Source organism: Pristis pectinata, chromosome 2 (assembly GCF_009764475.1).
Source record: "Pristis pectinata isolate sPriPec2 chromosome 2, sPriPec2.1.pri, whole genome shotgun sequence".
NCBI classification, from domain to species: Eukaryota; Metazoa; Chordata; class Chondrichthyes; order Rhinopristiformes; family Pristidae; genus Pristis; species Pristis pectinata.
The window spans coordinates 27,597,355-27,622,062 of NC_067406.1; the positions used below are offsets into that span (position 1 = coordinate 27,597,355).

General features: G+C 41.4%; 1 protein-coding gene across 1 annotated transcript in view; it reads left to right on the forward strand.

Annotated features, from left to right (window-relative positions):
• dcc (DCC netrin 1 receptor) overlaps positions 1–24,708 on the forward strand; it is a 703,166-nt gene that overhangs the window by 249,485 nt on the left and 428,973 nt on the right. Inside the window, exon 6 of the mRNA XM_052034012.1 lies at positions 1,181–1,317. Coding sequence (XP_051889972.1) covers positions 1,181–1,317 — 137 coding nt within the window. The remainder of the gene's footprint in view (positions 1–1,180; positions 1,318–24,708) is intronic.

Below are 24,708 nucleotides of genomic sequence, written 5' to 3' on the forward strand. Positions count from 1 at the left end.
ATGGTCGAACAAATTTCAACATTTCTTGGCTTTCACTTCAATTGTAGTGTAAATTTGTTTTTGATTCAATAATTAACCAAAAAGGTTCAGACTTCATTAAATCACACCTTTTAAAATTGTGAACAAAGTAATTTGATGTCAGCAGATGAAATATTTCTCTGATTATACTGCACATTATAATGTCCATACTGAAAGTGCTGAAGTTCAGGAACAGCTGCTCCTGTTGGGCAGTAAAATAACATTGTTACACTTCAGAAATAACAACTTCAGTTTAAATGATCATTTGCATTCTTTTTCAAAATATGTTGTGGCCAAACCTCGAGATCCATTCAAATGTTTGAAAGTTGTCTTTGTTTTTGAGGAGCAATTTATTTTATTTATTGACTAACTTCCAGCTATAGTTGCTTACTTATTTCACCAATTCTGAAATTCTAGCAATTTATCAAAATCCTTCAAATTCTTAACACTAACCAAAAGAGGCGTAGATCGAGTGGACAGTTAGAGACTTTTTCCCAGTGCAACAATGGTTAACATGAGGGGACATAATTTTAAGGTGGTTGGAGAAAGGTATAAGGTGGATGTCAGGGGTAAGTTTTTTTACACAGAGAGTGGTGGGTGTGTGGAACGCACTGCCTGCAGCGGTTGTGGGGGCCAATACATTAGGGACATTTAAGAGACTCTTAGGTAGACACATGAATGATAGAAAAATGGGGGGCTATGTGGGAGGGAAGGGTCAGATAGATCTTAGAGCAGGATAAAATGTTGGCACAACATTGTGGGCCGAAGGGCCTGTACTGTGCTGTAATATTCTATGTTCTAAAATAAATAGATTCTACTCCTAAATTTTGCTGTTCTTCTGATCTCAAACCATAGACATTTGTAAGCACATCTCCATTTTATAAAACCAACCATGCTGGAAAAACTGAGCACGGCAAGCAACATCGGTGAAGGCAGAAAGATCTCACTTTAATTTTCTTCTTTTGGGAAGCAATTAAGAACCCAGCAGTGGCTGAGGGGTTGTTGGGTTCTATATACTTCTGCTGTCACAAGATCAGCATATCACACTTACTGACTTAATTCCTTGCGACTGAACAACAGACTAGGTTCAGTAAACAAGTATGCAAATCACTTGTAAGATTTGTTTTTCAGTTCCTTTCAATAGATAATTGTAATTTTTCAGGTCCAAGAAGTACTCATTATTGGCTGGAAGTAACTTACTCATCAAGAGTGTAACCGAACAAGACTCTGGGTTCTATACATGTGTTGCCAACTATGAGAATAAGACGTTCGGTGCATCAGCAGAGTTCACTGTGATGGGTAAGTCTAATTTGATATTTTATCCATTAAACATTCTCAAAATATACAAAACCTCCATTAAAAATAATGAATTCTTATTCTATTGTGTTTTGATACTTGTATTTATATCCATGAGCAAATGGTCAGTATTAGTGTATAACCATTAAGCTAGCATGATTTCTTCAGATTTACCGGTGGCTACTAGAAGCTTTTCACCATATTTACTTGAATGGCAAGAAACTGCTGTGCAGACAATGCAAGGTTTTGTCCTCCCAGACTTGATCATTATCCATTGAGTGTATTTTCAGCTAATGTCGCAATGAAGCATTTTGATTATAGGTTCAATCCCGGTATAATAGTGGAGGGAGAAATAAATGGTGCAAGGCATTAAAAAATATTGCCAAGACAGTAATTGCAAGCCTCAACTAATGGATTAAAAGGCCAATCAGAACTGTTAAATCATTTTACATTTGAAAGCAGAATGGAGGGAGACAACATTTACTCACTTTTGATCCACCCATTTGTTGATGTGAAGCCTGTATGAGAAAGCCAGAGCAGGGAGAGGAGTCCTTTAACACTGAGCTGCAACAGAATGGGATTAATTTCCAATTTTGCAGCCTGGGTGCTACATTGCAACACAGGGAAAATAAGAAGCAGGGGTTCATACACCTAAATAGAAGGGCTAAATTATTTTCCTTTCTTTTGATTTAATGTAAAGAAAATTGGACAGGCTGCATTGTTAGTGTGCAAGCTTTCTCATCCATCTCCATGCTCCATGCAAGTGTACAAGGTTCTGAAACAGCCTGAATTGATGGTCTGTGGGATATTTGCCAGTAAAAGCCTTTTAATGTATAGGCCTAATCATCATATTGGGCCAGCACAAAAATTATTATCCTCATAGAAGAGTGCCAAGATGCCAAGAATAATATCTAAAAAGGCAAGGGTACACATTGTCAAAGCCTAGAAAACATTGTGTATTTCACATTGCAAACAGAACATAGAACAGTACAGCACTGGACAGACCATTCAGCTCATGATGTTGTGTCGATCATGATGCCAATTTATACTAAATGCTCTCTTCCTGTGTATCATCCCTATCCCCCCATTCCCTTCATATTCAAGTGTGTCTATCTAAAAGCCTCTTAAACTCCACCAAGCTTCCTGATTCCATTATTACCCCCAGTAACCCTTTCCAGGCACCTATCACTCTCTGCGTAAAAAAAAACTTCCCCTTATGTTGCCTTTAAATTTCCCCCTCTAACTTTAAAAGCACATCCTCTGGTGTTTGACATTTCTACCCTAGGGAAAAGATTCTGACTGTCTTACCCTATCTATGGTTCTCATAATTTTAAAAAACCTCTATCAGATCTCCCCTCGGCCTCCGACACTCTAGGGAGAACAACCTAAGTTTGTCCAGCCTTGTAGCTCATACCCTCTAATCCAGGCAGCATCCCGGTAAACCTCTTCTGTACATGTTTCTACTTAAATTCACCTTTAACAATTCACCTTAAATTTCAGAAATAAATTTGATGACATTTCTCACAAAAGGACTGCTGGCTTTACAGAATGCAACAGGGGTTTAGGGTAAGATTTAGGAGATTTGGGAAAAGGTAAGAAAGGGAAAATAGAAGTACTCAATAAAATTCAGTTAAGGTATATGAAATTGCTGAAAAATAAAAGTGGTTTCCTCACACCATCCACTATGCTTGCAGCAGCTGAAAAGACACAGAACCTGGTCTGATGCCATTGTTCATTCAGCCACTGAAAGCTGTGTCTTATACCTGGTGAGAACAAATCCAAGTCTTACCATGCAGCTGCTAGAGCATCATTGTCTTGCTCCACTGTAGAAACTGCCAGCACTTTCAATGTTCTTTCATGTGCATCTTCTTGTTCTGTTATTTCCTTTGTTCACTATTATTGTCTTGTGCTAATAAATACATAAGCATATATTAATTTACAGCATTCCACTTTCTTAGCAAGATGGGAGATATAGTTGTAATATGTACATGCTGAGTGTAGAGAGCAATCATTGAGTAATAGACTGATAGAGAGATACAGCATGGAAAAAGGCCCTTCAGCCCATTGAGTCCATGCCAACCACCAAGCACCCATTTAAACTAATTCTACACTAATCTCAGTCTTATTCTCCCCACAGTGTCAGCAACCACCCCCCCCCACCCCACTGATAATATAGAACATTGAAAATTACAGCACTGTACAGGCCCTTCAGCCCACAATGTTGTGCCAACATTTTATCCTGCTCTGAGATCTATCTAACCCTCCATTTCTCTATCATTCATGTGTCTATCTAAGAGTCTCTTAAATATCCCTAATGTATCTGCCCCACAACCTCTGCTGGCAGTGCGTTCCACGCACCCACCACTCTCTGTGTAAAAACTTACCCCTGACATTCCCCTTATACCTTCTTCCAATCACCTTAAAATTATGTCCCCTCTTGTTAGCCATTGTTGTCCTGGGAGAAAGTCTCTGACTGTCCACTCAACTTATGCCTTCAACTGCATTTTAAAGGCAATTTGCAATAGCCAATTAACCTTCTGATCCAGACGTCTTTGGATCCCTTTGCACTCTGGGAGGGCTGAAGAATGTGGAGGAAACTCACATGTGCATGGGGAGAACGTACAAACTCCACACAGACACCACCTATGGTTAAGATTGAATCCAGGCCTCTGCCACTGTGTGGCAGGGACTCTACTAACTACGCCACTGTGCTGCTTAAAGTGGCGCAGTTCCTGTGGTGAAGGTGCTTCCAAAGTTTGATACAATTACATGGTTTATTAGACTTTTCAGAAGGCAGTTTAAACTCTAACATGTTATGGTGCATCAAAAGTTACACGTGGACCCATGCTGGCTAGGGGCTGCAAATCTTCTTTCTTAAAAGGTATCAGGAACCATGTGGGCCTTTATGACAATCTGGTAGTTTCATGGCAACTATTAGCGATACTAGATTTTTATTCCAGATTTACTTATTAATTGAATTTAAATTCCCCAGCTGCCATGGTTGGATTTGAACTCATATTTATGGACCATTAACTCTGGTGACTAATCCAGTAACAGAACATTATGTAACTGTACCTCTAATTCATTAATTCTTCTGTTAAATTCATTATGCAGTCCAACGGCTCTATTGCTTGAACTTAGCATCTGTGCCCAAACAATGTCTTTTTGTCCTGATCTTCCCTCCTTCTCTTTCAAACATACGAATGTTTCCTAGGTGGCTACTCTAAAGCCAGCAGCTTCCCTCTGCTACATCAACGTAATCTCATTGCTTCATGCCCAAGTCTGTGGTGAGTGAGTTGTTACATGTGTTTTAGTAATGGGGGCACCAACAAATTTTTCATCTTTCATCTTTCAGAGTTATAGGCAGGTGGTCACGCCAGGACAATCGGAATCAGGCAACTGGGTCACAGTCAGGAGGGGGAAGGGAAAGGGGATGGGGAGGAGTCAGGTACTAGAGAGTACCCCTGTGGCTGTACCCCTTGACAATAAGTACTCCTGCTTGAGTACTGTTGGGGGAGACAGCCTACCTGGGGGAAGCAACAGTGGCAGTGTCTCTGGCACAGAGCCCAGCCCTGTGGCTCAGGTGGGTAGGGAAAGAGTGGGGAGGGCACTAGTGATAGGGGACTCCATAGTTAGGTGGACAGACAAGCAATTCTGTGGACGCAGGAAAGAAACTCGGAACGTAGTTTGTCTCCCAGGTGCCAGGGTCCGGGATGTTTCGGATCGCATCCAAGATATCCTGAAGGGGGAGGGAGAACAGCCAGAGGTCGTGGTACCAACGACATAGGTAGGGAAAGGAATGAGGTCCTGAAAAGAGACTATAGAGAATTAGGAAGGAAGTTGAGAAGCAGGACCTCAAAAGTGGTAATTTCCGGATTACTGCCTGTGCTAAGCGACAGTGGGTATAGGAACAGAATGAGGATGAGGTTAAATGTGTGGCTGAGGGATTGGAGTAAGGAGCAGGGATTCAGTTTTCTGGATCAGGGCCTCTTTTGGGGCAGGTATGACCTGGTCAAAGAGGACAGGTTGCACATGAATCCCAGGGGGACTAACATACTGGCGGGGAGGTTTGCTAAGGCTACTGGGGAGAGTTTAAACTAGAATTGTTGGGGGGTGGGATCCATATTGGAGAGACTGGGGACGAGGTGTTTGGCTCTCGAGTGGAGAAGGTTAGGAGTGGGTGCCGTGGGCAGCTGACAGAGAAGGGATGTGTTCAGACAGGCTTGAGATGTGTCTATTTTAACGCAAGGAGTGTTGTGAACAAGGTGGATGAGCTTAGAGCTTGGATCGATACTTGGAGCTATGATGTGGTGGCTATTATGGAGACTTGGATGGCTCCGGGGCTGGAATGGTTGATTCAAGTGCCGGGTTTTAGATGCTTCAGGAAGGACAGGGAGGGAGGCAAGAGAGGTGGGGGAGTGGCACTGTTGATCAGAGATAGTGTCACGGCTGCGGAAAAGGTGGACGTTGTGGAGGGATTGTCTACGGAGTCTCTGTGGGTGGAGGTTAGGAACAGGAAGAGGTCAATAATAGTGCTGGGTGTTTTTATAGGCCGCCCAATAGTGACAAGGTTATTGAGGAGCAGATAGGGAAGCAGATCCTGGAAAGGTGTGAGAATAACAGGGTTGTGGTGATGGAGGATTTTAATTTCCCAAACATCGATTGGCATTTCTGGACAGTGAGGGGTTTAGATGAGGTGGAGTTTGTTAGGTATGTTCAGGAAGGGTTCTTGACACAGTATGTAGATAGACCTACAAGAGGAGAGGCTGTGCTTGATTTGGTATTGGGAAATGAACCTGGTCAGGTGTCAGATCTCTCAGTGGGTGAACATTTTGGTGATAGTGATCATAATTCTATCTCCTTTACATTAGCACTAGAGAGGGATAGGAACAGACAGGCTAGAAAGGTGTTTACTTGGAGTAAAGGGAATTATGAGGCTCTCAGGCAGGAAATTGGAAGATTAAGTTGGGAAAAGATGTTCTCTGGGAAAAGTACGGAAGATATGTGGCAAATATTCAGGGGATATTTGTGTGGAGCACTGAACAGACATGTTCCGATGAGACAGGGGAGTCATGATAGGATACAGGAACCGTGGTGTACGAAGGCTATAATAAATTTAGTCAAAAGGAAAAGAAAAGCATACAAAAGGTACAGAGTGCTAGGTAATGTTAGAGATCTGGAAGAGTACAAGGCTAAAAGGAAGGAACTTAAGAAAGAGATTAGGAGAGCCAGAAGGGGACATGAGAAGGCCTTGGCAGGCAGGATCAAGGAAAACCCCAAGGCATTCTACAAGTATGTGAAGAGTAAGAGGATGAAATGCGAAAGGATAGGGCCTATCAAGTGCAGCAGTGGGAAAGTGTGTATGGATCCGGAAGAAATAGCGGAGGTACTTAATGAATACTTTACGTCAGTATTCACCACGGGAAAAAAGATCTGGGGGATTGTAGTGGGGACTTGCAGTGGCCTGAAAAGCTTGAGCATGTAGATATTAGAAAAGAGGTGGTGCTGAAAGTTTTGGAAAGCATCAAGTTAGATAAGTCGCCGGGACTGGATGAGATGTAGCCCAGGCTGCTGTGGGAGGCGAGGGAGGAGATTGCGGAACCTCTGACGATGATCTTTGTGTCGTCCATGGAGACGGGAGAGGTTCCGGAAGATTGGAGGGTTGTGGATGTTGTTCCCTTATTCAAGAAGGGGAGTAGGGATAGCCCAGGAAATTATAGACTGGTGAGTCTTACCTCAGAGGTTGGTAAGCTGATGGAAAAGATCCTGAGAGGCTGGATTTATGAACATTTGGAGAGGTATAATATGATTAGGAATAGTCAGCATGGCTTTGTTAAGGGCAGGTCCTGCCTTACTAGCCTGATTGAATTTTTTGAGGATGTGACTAGGCACATCGATGAAGGGAGAGCAGTAGATGTAGTGTATATGGATTTCAGCAAGGCATTTGATAAGGTACCCCATGCGAGGCTTATGGAGAAGGTGAGGAGACATGGGATCCAAGGGGACATTGCAGTGTGGATCCAGAACTGGCTGGCCCACAGAAGGCAAAGAGTGGTTGTTGAAGGGTTGTATTCTGAGTGAAGGTCGGTGACCAGTGGTGTACCTCAGGGATCTGTAACTGGGACCCTTACTATTTGTGATTTTTATAAATGACCCGGATGAGGAAGTGGAGGGGTGGGTTAGTAAGTTTGCGGATGACACGAAGGTTGGGGGTATTGTGGATAGTTTGGAGGGCTGTCAGATGTTACAGAGGGATATAGATAGGATGCAGAGTTGGGCTGAGAAATGGCAGATGCAGTTCAACCCAGATAAGTGTGAAGTGGTTCATTTTGGTAGGTCAAATATGTTGGCGGAATATAGTCTTAATGGTAGGACTTTTGGCAGCGTGGAGGATCAGAGGGATCTTGGGATCCGAGTCCATAGGACGCTCAAAGTGGCGGCGCAGGTTGACTCTGTGGTTAAGAAGGCATATGGTGTATTGTCCTTCATCAATCGGGGAGTTGAATTTAGGAGCTGGGAGGTATTGTTGCAGCTATATAGGTCCCTGGTCAGACCCCACTTGGAGTACTGTGCTCAGTTCTGGTCGCCTCACTACAGGAAAGATGTGGAAGCCATAGAGAGGGTGCAGAGGAGATTTACAAGGATGCTGCCTGGGATGCAGAGCATGCCTTATGGAAGCAGGTTGAGGGAACTCGGCCTTTTCTCCTTGGAGAGATGAAGGATGAGGGGGGACCTGATAGAGGTGTATAAGATGATGAGAGGTATTGATAGGGTAGATAGTCAGAGGCTTTTCCCCAGGGCTGAATTGGTGGCCACAAGAGGACATATGTTTAAGGTGCTGGGGAGTAGATATAGAGGAGATGTCAGGGGTAAGTTTTTTTACTTGGAGAGTGGTGAGTGCATGGAATGGGCTGCCGGAAATGGTGGTGGAGGCTGATACGACAGGGTCTGTCAAGAGACTGTTAGATTGGTATATGGAGCTGAGTAAAATAGAGGGCTATGGGTAAGCCTAGTAATTTCTAGGGTAGGGATATGTTCGGCACAGCTTTGTGGGACGAAGGGCCTGAATTGTGCTGTAATTGTTCTATGTTCTATGTTCTATCTGGTGGTCTCACTCTGCCTTAACAAGATCATTTTCTCTCTTTCTTCCTGATTCAATACAATCGTTTGTACCGTTCCCATAATTACACTGAATTTCTTCAAATAGGCAAGTTCATTTGTGTGCTGCTTTAAAACTGCTTACTTAAGAACTGAAGAAACTGTGTTGTCTTTCAGAATTTTGGTCATGTATTTCTCATATTTCCTTGGCACATACAAGGAGTCTATGCTGGCTCTCATGGTGATCTCATCAGTCCTACTGCTCCACTTACTTCCCTCCCTAGTCACCCTCAAATGCCCATCTGCTCTGCTCTGATTCTCCTGTCATCCATCCACACAACAGGTAATTTAGAGTAGCTAATCAACCACCAGTCAGCATACCTTTGGGGTGTGGGAGGGAACTGGAACAGCAGGGAGAAACCCAAATGCTCACAAAGAAAACATGCAAACTCCAAACAGGCAACACCTGAGGTCAGGATCAAACCTAGATCAATAGAATTGTGTGGTAGCAAGCAGAACCACAAAGGTAATAATTATTACATGATATAGATAAGCTATGTAAGTGGGCCAGGAGTCAGCAGATAGAGTATAATGTGGGTATATGTGAAGTTATCCACTATGGCAGGAAGAATGTAAAAGCAACTTATTATTTAAACTGCATGAGACAGCAGAATGCTGTGGTACAAAGGAATCTGGGATCTTAGTGCATGAAACACCAAAGGTTAGCATGCAGGTACAACAAGTATTGGACTATTGCAAGGGGTGTGGAGGATAAAGAGATTTTGATTCAACTTTACAGGATGCTGGTGAGACTGCACGCAGTTATGATCTCCATATTTAAGGAAGGACTGGAGGTAACACAGAATAGGTTCACTAGATTGATTCCTGGGAAGAAACGTTAACATATAAAGAAAGGTTGATCAGATTTGGCCAATGTTCATTGCAGTTCTGAAGGATGAGAAGTGATCTTACTGAAACAAGTAAGATCTTGCAGGGAACTGACAGGATGGGTGCTGAGAGGATGTTTCCCTTGGTGGGATATCTAGAAGTAGGGGGCCTGGTTTAAGAATAAGGGGTCACCCATTTCAGAGGGAGATAAAGAGGAATATTTTCTTTTGAAGGGTTATGAATCTTTGGAATTCTCTCCCTCAGAGAGTTGGGGAGACAAAGTTGTTATACATACTTAAGGCAGAGATTGACAGACATTTTAACCACAATGAATTCAGGGGGAATGAGGAGAGAGCAGGAAGATAGTTTTGAGGTCAAGAGTGGATCAGCCATGATCTTGTTTGATAGTGGAGCAGGATCAAAGGGCCGACTGGCTTTCTCCTCATTCTGTTTCTTGTGTTGTTATGAGCCAAGTGTAAAATTGTAGTGGGTTGAAAGATCAGAAGCAGAGAATTTGCAGCTTGTAGAATGTTATGGAAGAACAAGATTTCAAATCAAGGGCCTCTGGCAACAGTATTTGGGAAAGAGGGAAAAGACTTGACTTTAGTCATACTGGAACCAGTGACCTAGCAAGTCAAGTAATTAAGGCTGTAGATAGGACTTTAAATAACTTATGAGGTAGAGGGCTCAGGTGTAAAGAATTTTAAAAAGTTAGAGATAGGGCTGGTTGCATATGGTTAACGATCTGGTTAATAAGAAGCAGAATGTAACATGAACAAGCAAATGCAGCAGGAGAAAAGGTTAAAATAGACAAAAATGTTAAAAGTCAAAATTAAAGCCTCTTTATTCGGTTGCATGAAGCATTCATGAGAAGATAAATGAATTGATGGCACAAATAGAGATGAATCGATTTGATCTGATAGCCATTGCAGAGACATAGTTGCAAAGTGACCAACACTGGAAACTCAGAAAATCAGGAAGTAGAATCACTTTGGGTGGCGATGGAAAATAATAAAGGAAAAGTACCAGTGAGGGAAGTAGTCTACAAGCTTTCTAAACGTGGCTTTATTGTGGGAAAGAGTATCTTTCAAGAAATAGAGGGAGCTCTTAATAAAGGTAAAGCAATAATAATGGGTGACTTTGATCTTCAAGTAGATTGGCTAAATCAAATTCACAAAGGTATTCATGAAAATGAATTAATTTTAGACAGATTCCCAGAATAATACACTGTAGACCCAATAAGGATAGCAATCCCATGAGAAAGGATCCCGAGGGAAAGTGTTCTTAAGATAGAAAGTGAGAAACACTTCTGAAAATAGGGACATTACTTAAGTAATGGCAATTATAAGATAAGATCTTTATTAGTCACATGTACATCGAAACACACAGTGAAATACATCTTCTGTGTAGTGATTTTGGGGGGCAGCCCGCAAGTGTCGCCACGCTTCCGGCGCCAACATAGCATGCCCACAACTTCCTAACCTGTACGCCTTTGGAATGTGGGAGGAAACCGGAGCACCCGGAAGAAACCCACACAGACAACGTACAAACTCCTTACAGACAGTGGCTGGATTTGAACCCGGGTCTCTGGCGCTGTAAAGCATTATGCTAACCACTATGCTACCATGCCTATAGGTACGAAAGGAGATGGCTAAAGTGGATTTAGAAATCAGATTAAAAGATATGACAACAGAAAAGCAGTGGCAAATACTTAGAAAGTAGAACATAGAACATTACAGCACAGTACAGGCCCTTCGGCCCTCGATGTTGTGCTGACATTTTATCCTGCTCTAATATCTGTCTAACCCTTCCCTCCCACATAGCCCTCCATTTCTCTATCATTCATGTGGCTATCTAAGAGTCTCTTAAATATCCCTAATGTATCTGCCCCCACAAACTCTGCCAGCAGTGTGTTCCACGCACCCAAATGTTTCAGGAAACATTTAATTATTCTTGACGAGGATACATACCTTTGAGGAACAAAAGCTTAGAAATTGAATCCATTGCACGCTTTTTTTAATGCACATGTTGTGAATAAAAGGAACTTTTTTTGCATTAGATTGTGCCAGTGATCTTGTCCGCATCAAATGGCATCCTTCAAGTATTTGGCCAAGTTCAATGTCCCATTCACTTTAGCGCAGTTGGCATTATTTTGGTATTGGTTGTGCATCTAATAACGTTGACACGTGTACTGTGGATATTTCCTTGATTCCTCACATAAACTGGTGCATGATCTTGTTTCTCAGTCACAAAAAAGGAGTTGGCCATGTAGCAGATCAGCAAATGGGCATGAATTATAGGCTCCTAAATGTGTCATTGATGTTTAACTCACAGCAACCACCAGACTTGTTTTGCATTACCCTTGTTTATGTAGAGGCATCACTGTGTGTTCTCTTTATGATTACAGCACTTCTTTGTTTTGCATCCCAGTACAAGATGTTGCGATGTCATCCAGATTGTCAGCCCATAGCTCACATGGAGCCACTTATGGCACAGGATTCAATCAGATCATTGGATTCTGTGGGGGCGGGTGGTGACCACAGATACTGGAGAGCATTGTTTTCCCCTCCCTAATGACTTCCCTCATCCTCATAACAGCCTTTATCGTAGCCAGTCTATAGCCACCGTGGAAGAACTTCTTCAAGGTCAGGCTATCATCAGTGTGTAAGCTCCGTATAGGGCTGCCAGCAAGAATCACACAGGTTATGTTTTAACTCGTGAATCTGGTCAAAAGCAATTCAGTGGTAGACCTAAGATTTGACATAGTTATAGATATTAGCAATGAATGAATATCAAATTGATAAATTCAGAATTAGAATATGAGAGTAAATTAGCAAGTGTTGTAGGAAATAGATTGTTAAGAACTTCCACAAGTATACAAAAAGAGAATAGCAAAAGTAAACAGTAGCTCTTTAGAAGCTGAGACAGGGTAATTAATAACAGGGCATAAGGAAATGTCAGAGGTATTAAAGAAGTACTTTGTGTGTTGTAGAAATACTTTGTGTCTGTTTTCACAGTGGAAAATTCTAAAGGCCAAAATAATAGTATTTAGGAAACAAAAAGGAGTAACTTCAAGCCACCATTTTCAGTGGAGATCAGAATTCACTAGATTGAAGAAAGAAATTGGAAAACTGCAAATGTGACACATCAACTTAAGAACGGAGGGAGAAAGGAAGCAGGGAAACTGGAGGCTAGTTATTCTAACTCAGGTGGAGGGGAAATTGCTGGAGTCCATTATTAAGTAAGAGGTATCAGGATACTTTGAAAAATTCAGTGGAGTCAACATGAAAGGGAAATCATGTTTAACAAGATTTTCCGAGTTCTTTGATGATGTCGATAACACAGTGGATAATCAGGTTTCTAGATGGCATTTGATGAGGTGCCACATGAAAGATGATTCCAGAAGATGAGTGTAATATATTATCATGAAGGTTGGTTAACTGACAGAGACCAGACATGAGGGATAAATGGTTACTTTTCAGGTTGGCAAGCTGAAATTAGTGAGGTGCCTCAGGGACCAGTACGGAGGGCTTAACTTTTTACAGTCTATATTTAGTGATGTCTATCACGGCACTGAGTGAAGGTTCCCCATAATGCATGATTAAGTGGGAAAGCAAGTAGTCAGAGGGATGCAAAGGGTATGAAAAGGGACATAATAGCTTTAGTAAACAGACAAAAAGGTGGTAGATTGAGTATAATATGAGATTATCCACTTTGATAGAAAAAATAGAAAAACAGAACAGTGGTGCAAGATTGACAAAGATCTTTGTATCTCACTAGCAACAGGAGAGATAGCAGAGGACTGGAAAGTCGCCAATATTGTTCCTTTGTTCAAGATGGGAAGTAGGGATAATCCAGGAAATTATAGACCAATGAGACTCACATTAGTGGTAGGGAAGCTATTGGAGAGGATTCTTAGAGATAGGATTTTTGTGCATTTGGTAAAACATGGGCTGATTAGGGATGGTCGGCATGGCTTTGTGTGGGGCAGGTTTGGTCTTACAAATTTGATTTTTCTGAGGAGGTGATGAAGGTGGTTGATGAAGGTAGGGGAGTGGATGTTGTTTACATGGACTTTAGTAAGGCATTTGACAAGGTCCTTCATGGTAGATTGATCCAGAAGATTAAAGTGCATGGGATCCCTGGTGATTTAGTAGTTTGGATTCAGAATTGGCTTGCCATAGAAGACCAGTGATGGAAGGGTGTTATTCTGGCTGGAGGTCTGTGACCGGTGGAATTCTGCGGGGATCGGTGCTGGGGTCTCTGTTGTTTGTGATATATATAAATGACTTGGATGAAAATGTAGATGGGTGGGGTGAGTAAGTCTGCAGATGAAACAAAGATTGATGGAGTTATGGACAGTGAGAACAGTCAAAGGATACAGCAGAATATAGATCAGTTACCATTCAGTCCTTAAACCAACCTGCACAAACCTGATCGCTATATCACTATAGCAACACTATGACCACTTTGCACTACAATGGACTTTGTTTTTTTTTGTTCTAATTGTGTTCCTTCTTGTAAAAAATGTGTATAGTTTATGTTTTTCTTGTGAATTTTGTGTATCTGATGTTATGTGCCTGTGATGCTGCTGCAAGTAAGTTTTTCATTGTACCAGTGCATATGATAATAAACTCGACTTTGACTTTGAATACAGATGTGGGTGGAGAAATGGCAAATGGAGTTTAATTCTGGCAAGTGTGAGGTATTGCACTTTGGGAGGTCAAATGTAAGGGGAAAGTATATAGTTAATGGCAGGACCCTACAATTGGCTACATAAGTAGATAGACTGGTAAAGAAGGCATTTGGCATGCTTGGCTTCGTTGATCAGGGCATTGAGTATAAAAGTCAGAAAGTCATGTTGCAGCTATATAAAACTTTGGTTAGGCCACACTAGGAGTATTGTGTGCAATTCTGGTTGCCCCATTACAGGAAAGATGCAGAAGCTTTGGAAAGTGTACTGAAGTGGTTCACCGGGATGCTGCCTGAATTAGAGGCTATGAGCTATAAGGAGAGGTTGGACAAATTTGGGTTGTTTTCCTTGGAGGGTTGGAGGCTGAGGGGAGACCTGGTAGAAGTTTATAAAATTATAAGAAGCAGAGATTGAGTTGACAGCCAGAATCTTTTTCCCCGGGCGGAAATATCTCATACTAGAGGACAAGCAATTAAGGTGAGAGGGGAAAGCTTAAAGGAGATGTGCAGGGCAAGTTTTTTTACGTAGAGAGTGGGAGGTGCCTGAAATAGGTTGCCAGAGGTAGTCGTGGAAACAGATATGATGGAGGTGTTTAAGAGGCTTTTAGATAGACACGGCACGGTAGTGTAACGGTTAGCATAATGCTTTACAGCGCCAGTGACCCAGGTTCAATTCCCGCCGCTGTCTGTAAGGAGTTTGTATGTTCTCCCCGTGTCTGCGTGGGTTTCCTCCGGGTGCTCCGGTTTCCTCCTACATTCCAAAGACGTACAGGTTAGGAAGTTGTGGGCATGCTATGTTGGCACCAGAAGCATGGCGACACTTGCGGGCTGTCCCCCAGAACACTACGCAAAAAATGCATTTCGCTGTGTGTTTCAATGTGCATGTGACTAATAAAGATCTTATTATACATGAATAGGCAGGTAATGGGGGTGGGGGGGGTGGAAATGGATCAGATACAGGCAGAAGAGATTTAGTTTAATTTTTCACTTTCAAATTTCTCTATCCTGTAAATAATGTTTCAAGGTGGATCACTTGTCCTTTAATGAATATATCTGAATGTCATCACATTTCTTTCAAAGGGATGGAAAATTGGAATTGTGCAGTCCATTTTACCACCTTACTGCCCTGGGGGTGATCCCTGTTTTTCTAAGAGAAAATTCACCATTATTTAATTTTGTGGTTCAACTCCAGTAAGAAAATTTGGGGATCGGACTTTAACAGTTAGTACATTTCTGTCTTCATTATTTCACGTTGCCTGACATACTATGGAGCCAATTAATGCAATTTTTGCTGTTTTTTATAGCAGCCATTCAAAATTTGGTATCATAAGTTAGTATCTCTATATTGGTGTAAGGCTGCCTTTGGTTCATTTAGGTGACCAGATGCACCACCCAGTCCAGCTCTAATTCATGGTAGATTAAAATAAAATGACAGTGCAGTCCCTGGTCTGTGCCCACTTATTGCATTCAAATTGAAACACAGCCTTGGACTTGCATTGGAAAAAGAAAAATCTCAGTCAGAGTTCCTACTGTTGTTCTCTATTCTATGACCTTTATTAAAAATTGTACTGTATGGATATTGAATGAGTACAGGACCAAGTTTGCCTACAATGCTGTCAAAAGTTGAATCACTGTGGATAATTAATGTCTAGGCTTATGCATAAAAATAAGCACATGTGTAGGAGACTGGCAGTTTTGTGTCATCAATGTAGTTACACTTCAGCGTGCATTATATTGTCCCCACTAATGGTATAAAACATTACAAGATGCTTTCCAAGAACATCATCGAACAGAATTTTGCACAGTGCTGTATAATATTAGGGCAGATACTGAAAAGCTTAATTGAAGAGATAGATGGGTTAGATTTTAAGCAGAGTCTCAAATCAAGAGAGAGATCACAAGATCACAAGACAAGGGAGCAGAAGCAGGCCATTCGGCCCATTGAATCTGCTCCAAGGAAAGGGAAATAGAAATGAGAAATGGGGAATGGGGGAAGAAGAAGAAGAAAATAAAACTATTCTAATCCCAATTACCGGCCTTATCCCCATATCCCTTGATATCCTGACTATTTAGATATCTATCTATCTCCTCCTTGAACGCCCCCACTGATCTGGCCTCCACTGCTGTACATCTCAAGGAGTTCCACAAATTCACCACCCTCTGGCTAAAGAAATTTTTCCTCATCTCTGTTTTGAAACTGTACCCTCTAATTCTAAGATTGTGCCCTCTGGTCCTGGACTCACCCACCAAGGGAAACAGCCTAGCCACATTTACTCTGTCCTTTCCTATCAATATTTTAAATGTCGCTATGAGGTCCCCTCTCATTCTTCTGTACTCCAGCGAGTACAGTCCAAGAGCCGACAAATGCTCCTCATACGTAAGCCCTTTCATTCCTGGAATCATCCTCGTAAATCTCCTCTGAACCCTCTCCAACGTCAACACATTCTTCCTAAGATGTGGGGCCCAAAACGGCACACAATATTCCAAATGAGGCCTCACTAGTGCCCCGTAGAGCCTCATTAACACTTCCTTACTTTTATACACTATACCTCTCGAAATGAATGCCAGCATAGCATTCGCTTTCTTTACCACTGATCCGACCTGGTGGTTAACCTTTAAGGTATCCTGCACGAGTACCCCCAAGTCCCTTTGTACTTCCGTGCTTTGGATTTTCTCTCCTCCTAGATAATAATCTGCCCGCTTATTTCTGCTTTCAAAGTGTACAACTGCACATTTCCCTACATTGAATCTCATCTGCCATTTCCTTGCCCATTCTCCTAAACTGTCTAGGTCCCTCTGCAACCTTCCTATCTCTTCAATACTCCCTACTCCTCCCCCTATCTTGGTGTCATCCGCAAACTTAGCCACAAAACCATTTATTCCATCATCCAAATCGTTAATGTACAAGGTTAAAAGGAGCGGTCCCAACACCGACCCCTGCGGCACACCACTAGTAACCGGTAACCAACCAGAACGAGATCCTTTTATTTCCACTCTTTGCTTCCTGTCAACCAGCCAATGCTCCAACCATTCTGTTATCCTACCCGTAATTCCATGACCTCTCATCTTATTAATCAGTCTCTTGTGAGGAACCTTATCAAAGGCCTTTTGAAAGTCTAAATACACAACATCTACCGCCTCTCCTTTATCCACCTTACCTGTGATTTCTTCAAAAAACTCCAATAGGTTGGTCAGGCAGGATCTTCCTTTCACAAAACCATGTTGGCTAGGACCTATCCTGCCCTGTGCCTCTAGGTATTCTGTAACCCCGTCTTTGAGGATAGATTCCAATAACTTTCCCACCACTGACGTCAGACTAATAGGTCTGTAATTTCCTTTATGCTGCCTCCCACCTTTCTTATACAATGGAACTACATTTGCGACCCTCCAGTCCTCTGGAACCATGCCGGAATCTATCGATTTCTGGAAAATTATCGCCAATGCCTCCGTTATCTCTAAAGCCACCTCCTTCAGAACCCGGGGATGCACCTCATCCGGTCCGGGAGACTTATCAGTCTTTAGTCCATTTAGTTTTCCTAGCACCTTCTCCCTAGTAATCTTAACTGAACTCAATTCCATTTCGTAAGACTCCTGACTAACCGGCACATTGCTGATGTCCTCCACGGTGAAGACCGATGCAAAATATTAATTCAATTCCTCTGCCATCTCTCTATCGTCCATTATAATAGCTCCTGCACCATTATCAATTGGTCCTATATCAACCCGTGTCTCTCTTTTACACCTTATGTATTTAAAAAAACTCTTAGTATCCTTTCGAATGTTATCCGCCAACTTCCTTTCATAATTCATCTTTTCTTTCCTAATGACCTTCTTAGTCTCTCTCTGCAGGTTTTTAAAAGCTTCCCAGTCTTCTGTTTTCCCACTAATTTTTGCTTCTTTGTACGCCGCCCCTTTTGCTTTTATTTTAGCCTTCACCTCTCTCGTTATCCAAATTTGTGCCTTTTTTCCATTAAAAACCTTTTTTCTTGGAATATATCTATCCTGCAATTTCCTTATTTTCTGTAGAAATTCCTTCCATTTCTCCTCTGCCGTCCCTCCAGCCAGCTTACTCTTCCAATCAATTAGGGCCAACTCCTCTCTCATACCATTGTAATTTCCTTTGTTCCACTGAAATATCGATACACCAGTTATCAGTTTCTCCTTCTCAAACTTGAAACTGAACTCAATCATATTGTGATCACTGGTTCCCAGTGGTTCCTTTACCTTTAGTTCCCTAATCACCTCTGGTTCATTACACAGCACCCAATCCAAAACATCCGATCCCCTGGTGGGCTCTTCAACAAGTTGCTCTAGAAAAACGTCCCTTAGACATTCCGCGAACTCCCTCTCCTGAGTACTACCGCCATTCTGGATTTCCCAGTCCACCTTCATGTTAAAATCCCCCATAATTATCTTCACATTGTCACTCTGGCATGCTTTTTCTATCTCAAACTGCAACTTATCGTCCACTTGCTGACTGCTATTAGGGGGCCTATATATGACTGCTACTATTGTCCTTTTACCCTTGCTATTCCTTAGCTCCACCCACAAGGATTCCACCTCCTCTGACCCAATATCCTTCCTTTCTATCGATTTTATATCACTACTAACCATCATGGCCACAGCTCCCCCTCTGCCTACCCGCCTATCCTTTCTATACACTGTGTACCCCTGGACATTCAGTTCCCAATCACATCCATCATAAAGCCATGACTCGGTGATTGCCACAATGTCGTATTTATTAACCTGTAGTTGTGCCACTAGGTCATCTACTTTATTCCTAATGCTACGTGCATTTAAATATAGTACGTTTAGTCCGGTATCTGCTATTAAATTTGTTGTACTTCTATTGTTCGTCAGATTATCCTGGCTTTCCACCTGTCTATCCTTCTTACCATCTTCACTACATACTACCTTAGACATGTTCCTATATACCTCATCCCCTATCCTAACATTCTGTATCCTAACATCCTGACTTGTTGTACTTCTATTATTCAGCAAATTATCCTGACTTCTCACCTGCCTGTCCTTCTTGCCATCCTCATTGGTCTTGTTTCTATAAACTCCCTCCTTTACCTTAGCATCTTGTAACCTAACATCCTGGTTTCCATCCCCCTGCCAGATCAGTTTAAACCCTCCCCTACAACTAAATCAAGAGATAGAGAGGTTTTGGGATGGAAGTCCAGACCTTAGAACCTGAGCAGCTGAAAACAGGGCGACAGAGCAACGAGAACCCTACATGTGAGAGGCCAAATTAGAGGAGTGTTGAGATCTTTGTAGGACATGAGGAGGTTACAGACATAGGGAGGTGTGCAACCATGAAGTGATATGAATAAAGGGAACAGATGTTGCTGGACTGGATGCCAGTGGCATTCAGAATGATGGGTGGAGAGAATTAGCAGCCTTGCAAAACATAAGAATGTATGAAGTAGGAACAGGAATAGTCCATTTTGCCCTTCCAGACTGCTCCACCATTCTCCAAGATCATGCCTGATCTTCTACCTCAGCACCATTTTCCTGAATTATCCTCATATCCCTTGGTTTATTTAACGTTCAGAAATCTGTCAATCTCTGTTTTTGAATGAACACTATGAATGACACTCCACAGCCTTCCTTGGTAAAGAACTCCAGAGGTTCACCACCCTCTGAGTGTTGAAGTTTCTCCTCTTGTCAGTCCTATACAGTCTACCCCTTATTGAAAAACTGTGTCTCCTGGTCCTGGGGGAAAGAAGAAGTATGAAGACAAATCACCTTATGTTTAAATAAGCCACTTTTCCCATTGAAGGTTGGAAACTGTAATTTTAATTTATTAGGTTGACACACTCAGTTGATTCATGATGTAGATAAAATACTCTATGTGTATTATATCGTCATCATCACTCAGCCACTACGCAGCTCTCTGTGATGAATTTTTAGCTTGTTCAATCTGCGCGTATTTCACGTTGGGATGATATGCAGCATGTACTGATCAGCCGTAGCTCTGTGTTAATGGCAAGTTTTGGTCTTCTGATACTTTCTAAGCAATTGCTTGTTATAATGCTGTACCTTGTATTCCTATTACATGACTGATCTGTGTTGTCACTCTTGAGTCATGGCAAATCATGGGTTGAGTTGTGCACACCATTACAGAATCTCAATGGAGAAATTTACCTCACAGTAATGATCCTGCAATCAGTCAGTGATGATAGGACTGTATTTGTCCCATTAATCAATCAAGGAAAAAGTACAGTGATCAGATGTTGGCCAAAGACATCCAAATGCAGAGTGAAAATGAATCTACCTAAGCTTTTAAAGATATTCACCAGGAAAAGAATGGACGTGTTCACTTAGCAGCATTCATTTTGTCAGGATATCCCACTATATTTTACACCCAATAAATTACTTTTCTAGGCATTGCTCGTTTGTAGACAAACACAGTAGTTGATCATAACATGGTACAAAGAGAAGAACGTTATTGGAGCTAGTTGAGAGATAAGTGATGACCAAGACAGTGGGAGAACTGACATCCTCTTTTTTCAATTATATTAAGGAATTCTTTACATCAACTGAGATCTGAATTAGGAAAGACTGCACCACCCACAATGGTGCACTGAAGTGGACATTTTAAAGTCAGTCCATTTCATGAAAGGTTTGTAGATCTCTGAAGTGCCTTTTGAATGTCATGTTGAAATGTCATGTTAATCCAAGGCCCTGTCCAGTTGCTCAGGTGGAAATTTAAAAAGATCCCATGGAACTCTTAGAAGAAGAGCATAGGAAACTGCTCTGGATACCTTTCTAATATTTATCCCTCACTCAGCATTACTAAAAGAGATGATCTTGCCTCTAACCACATTGTTGCTTGGGGGTCCTAGCTGTACAAAATAGCTATCATAATTCCTATGCTTCAAAAGTCCTGAATTGCACTGAAGACACAAAAAATCTGCAGATGCTGGAATCTGGAGCAACACATAAAAAGTGCTGGAGGAACTCAGCAGGTCAGGCAGCATCCATGGAGGGAAATAAACAGTTAACATTTTGGCCCGAGACCCTTCATCAGGCATTGAAGGTGCTTTAGAATATCTTGAGAATGGAATATGTAGAAGGTTTATAAATCCATATGCTTTTATTTCTTTATAGGTTGTATCGTCTGCTGTTAGTGGACAATGTTATAAATTGGCAGTGAACACACAATGTGTTGATCCTTGTTTTTCATCTCTTTGCGATGAACGTGGTCAATTAGACCTTGCACAGTCCTTAATCACACACAAACGGAGATAGAAATTGGTATGAGGTCCATTTTCAACCTCAGAAAATAACTTCATTCAACATTGATTCAGCTCAGTGAAAGAGAAGTCAGCAGGCTATCATACACTATGAACTGGAGAAAGAGAATGATTGGCATTTTTTTTGATTCAAGTGTTGTGGTAACAATGAACAGAAAGTCAGGTCACTTAACCCTTTTCAAATGCACTTAAAGATAAAACAACCTAATGAAAAAAGATGAAGGCTTTGTTGTTATGGTGAAGCTTGCCTATCACTATTGAAAGTTATAGCTAACCACATGACTGGATATGCAATACATTGGAATTCCACTTTGTTGCAGGTTTGTGGAGATGTGATGGTGGTTGTTGGTGCTGATGGGGTGGAAATACTAAGTCTACAATTGTGATTCTCAGCCAGTTGAGAATTCCCTGGATTGCTCTGAACATTTTATATCAGACATGGTGACCCATGGGTACCCATGATTAAGTTCAGAGCAAGCAGTGTGTAGGAAGGACATAAATCAGAGGTAGGTTTCCTTCACTTGATAATCTTGCTGCTGGAAAGTGAAGATGTTACAGGTTTGGATAAGAATTTGTATCATATGTGACTACACTAACCTCCAAGTTATCTGTGATGCAGGCTGCTTAGAAGAGATATCCATGGAAATATCCCGAAGTATGGGTGCAGGTACACGAACAACATTTAAAAGTAGCTTGGACTGGTACATAGATAGGAAAGGATATGGACCAAACACAGGCAAATGGGACTAGCTTAGATGGGAATCTTGGTTGGCATGGACCACTTGGGTTGAAGGGCCTATTTCCATGCTGTATGACCCTATGGCCCTATAAGTGAATCCTTTCAGGAGCGGAGCAGAGAAAGTGACAGAGTAAAAATATTCTCAGTATGAGTGAATGGATGAATCATATAGATCTCATTAAGCTCCACAGGACCACATGCATGCACAAGATGTAAGAAGGGATAAATGTGCAAAATGAACAGAAGTACCTTGTATTTTCAGAAACAGTGTAGATGATATTTCCTCCTGGCCACATCACTTCAGTGAGCATTTGTTGAAACGTGTTAAATGAAATTCTGTGCTCTTCATTGCCATGACATTTTCAAACTTTTGATATTTTCCTTCTAGAATAATCTGTTTCCTTCCTGGCTATGTTGTAATTACAATTAAGTAAGTTAGGCTTAGAAGAGCCCAAGGCCTGAAGAAGCAATTTCATCCCTTTTAATTCTTATGCATAAAATTTTCAAATAACTTTTTCCTGACTAAGAAACAGAAAACTTTAAACAAAAGTTCTACACAGGCCTTAACCTATGCATTGACTTACAATACTGTTAATATTAATTGAAGCAAACAAAAAAATCCAGACAGATAATATGTTAGGCAATTAATGATAATATAAATGCCATTGAGCACACTACCAGAACTTTGGCTGGATAAAACCTTGTGTAAGATATTTTCAAGCACATGCCAGGCACCCCAAATAGTCTCCCTCTAAACTGCTTGATTCCATCTTAACTTTTTGCATATTCCACTGGTGTTTCCTTTATTAGTGTATTTAATTCTCTCATATCAACACTTTCAAATCATGACATGTCTTGTTTACTTGAAAATTTCCAAGGTTCTGATTTGTCTGACATTTCTCACCATGTATTTGTTGCATCACCCAGACTGCCCTCACCACCACTACCACTATGCATAAAAATATGAGAGAATGATTAAGGAATACCCCGAGCTATGCCATATCATACCCTGCTTGCACTGAAGTTAACTATGGCTACCCTATCAAGGCCTGTAGGAATTTTGCACGCTTCCACGAGATCACCTTACATTGTTCTTACTCCAAAGAGTATAATCCTACTCTGCTTAATCTGCCCTCATAGAGTAAACACACCATCCCAGAAATCAATCTGGTGAACCTCTGTTGGACTGCTTCTATCACAAGTATATTCTTCCTTGAGTAGGGAGAACAGACCTGCACACAATTTGCCAGATGCAATCTCACTATATAAGGCTCCTATATAATTGCAGTAATATACCTATGCTTCTATAGGTATATTAGGTCCATGCTTCTACATATCATCTGGCACAAATGACCGACATTTGATTTGCCTTCCTAATTTTTTACTGTACCAGTGGTTTAACTTTCAGTGATTTGTGTTCAAGGCCATTTACATCCCTCTAAAGAACATCTTGCGATCTTTCGCCATTTAAAAAATACTCCACTTTATATTTTTACTACGAAGGAGCATGATCTCACATTTTTCCACATTATATTCCATCTTCCATGTTATATTCCCCACAATCCTGTCTGCATCCTCCTCACTGCTACCCAGCTCTGTACCATCAGGATACTTGGACATATTGCATTGGATCCTCTCATCCAAATCATTGATGTAGATTGTGAGTGGCTCAGGGTATCACCATTCCCTGCAGCACCCCAATAGTCATAATCTTCCAACACAAAAATGACCCATTTCTTCCCACAGCCTGTCCCCGGGTAACAGATGGGTTCCATTTTTACAGATGTCCATAAGTCGATTTTGTTCATAAGTCAATTTTGTCCATAAATCATTAAATACACAAAAATCACTCGATGTGGTAACCATACCTCCACAGTATTGTAATGAATGGCATCAAAAGCACATAAGACTGATAAGAATGAACAATTACTAAAAGTGGAGAGAGAGAGGAAACTAGTTCTGCCATTATTTGGAGCAAACGTACGTAAATCCGTGGAGCTTGTTCATATGTAGATGTCCGTAAGTCAGGCATTCATAACCCTGGGGTGGCCTGTATTTTATTTTCTCTGTCCATTAACCAATTCCCACTCAGGTATAAGGCCCGACTATTTTGTTTACTAATTTCTTACCTTATTGACACCTTCTAAAATACACCACATCCCTTGATTCCCCGCTATTCTTCTAGTTATAACCTCAAAAAACTCTTTCTCTCCCACCTCTCTCTGTAAAGTCACATAACTCTTCCCCTGCTTCAGATCATCAGTGACTGAAATTATCTACATGCATTTTTACATCTAGACATTCTATTCCAATTCCAACTCCTCCCAATGAAACTTAAGTTCACCAACATTTTGCTGGATATTTTTAGTTCTTCACTGTTTGCCAGTTGTGCATCAGCCCTGTGCTTACTGATCCACATTTGCTCCCAGTTTGAATATACCTTAATTATATAATTCTCAACCTTCTTTTCAAATCCTGCATGACCTCATCCTCCCTGTTCTCTGTAATGTCCAACAAGCCCAGCAATCCTTCAAGATCCATATGCTACTCCAATTATGGCCTGAATGAAATCTAAAGTTGACTAGAGCTGCCTATGCCTTATCTTCCAGAATTTCTTGTGTCCACCTTTAAGACTCACAAAACGTTTAATCTCCTAGCCTAATACGTCGTTCAGTGATTCAGGAAAATTTTGTTTGATAGTGCTCCAGTGAAGCA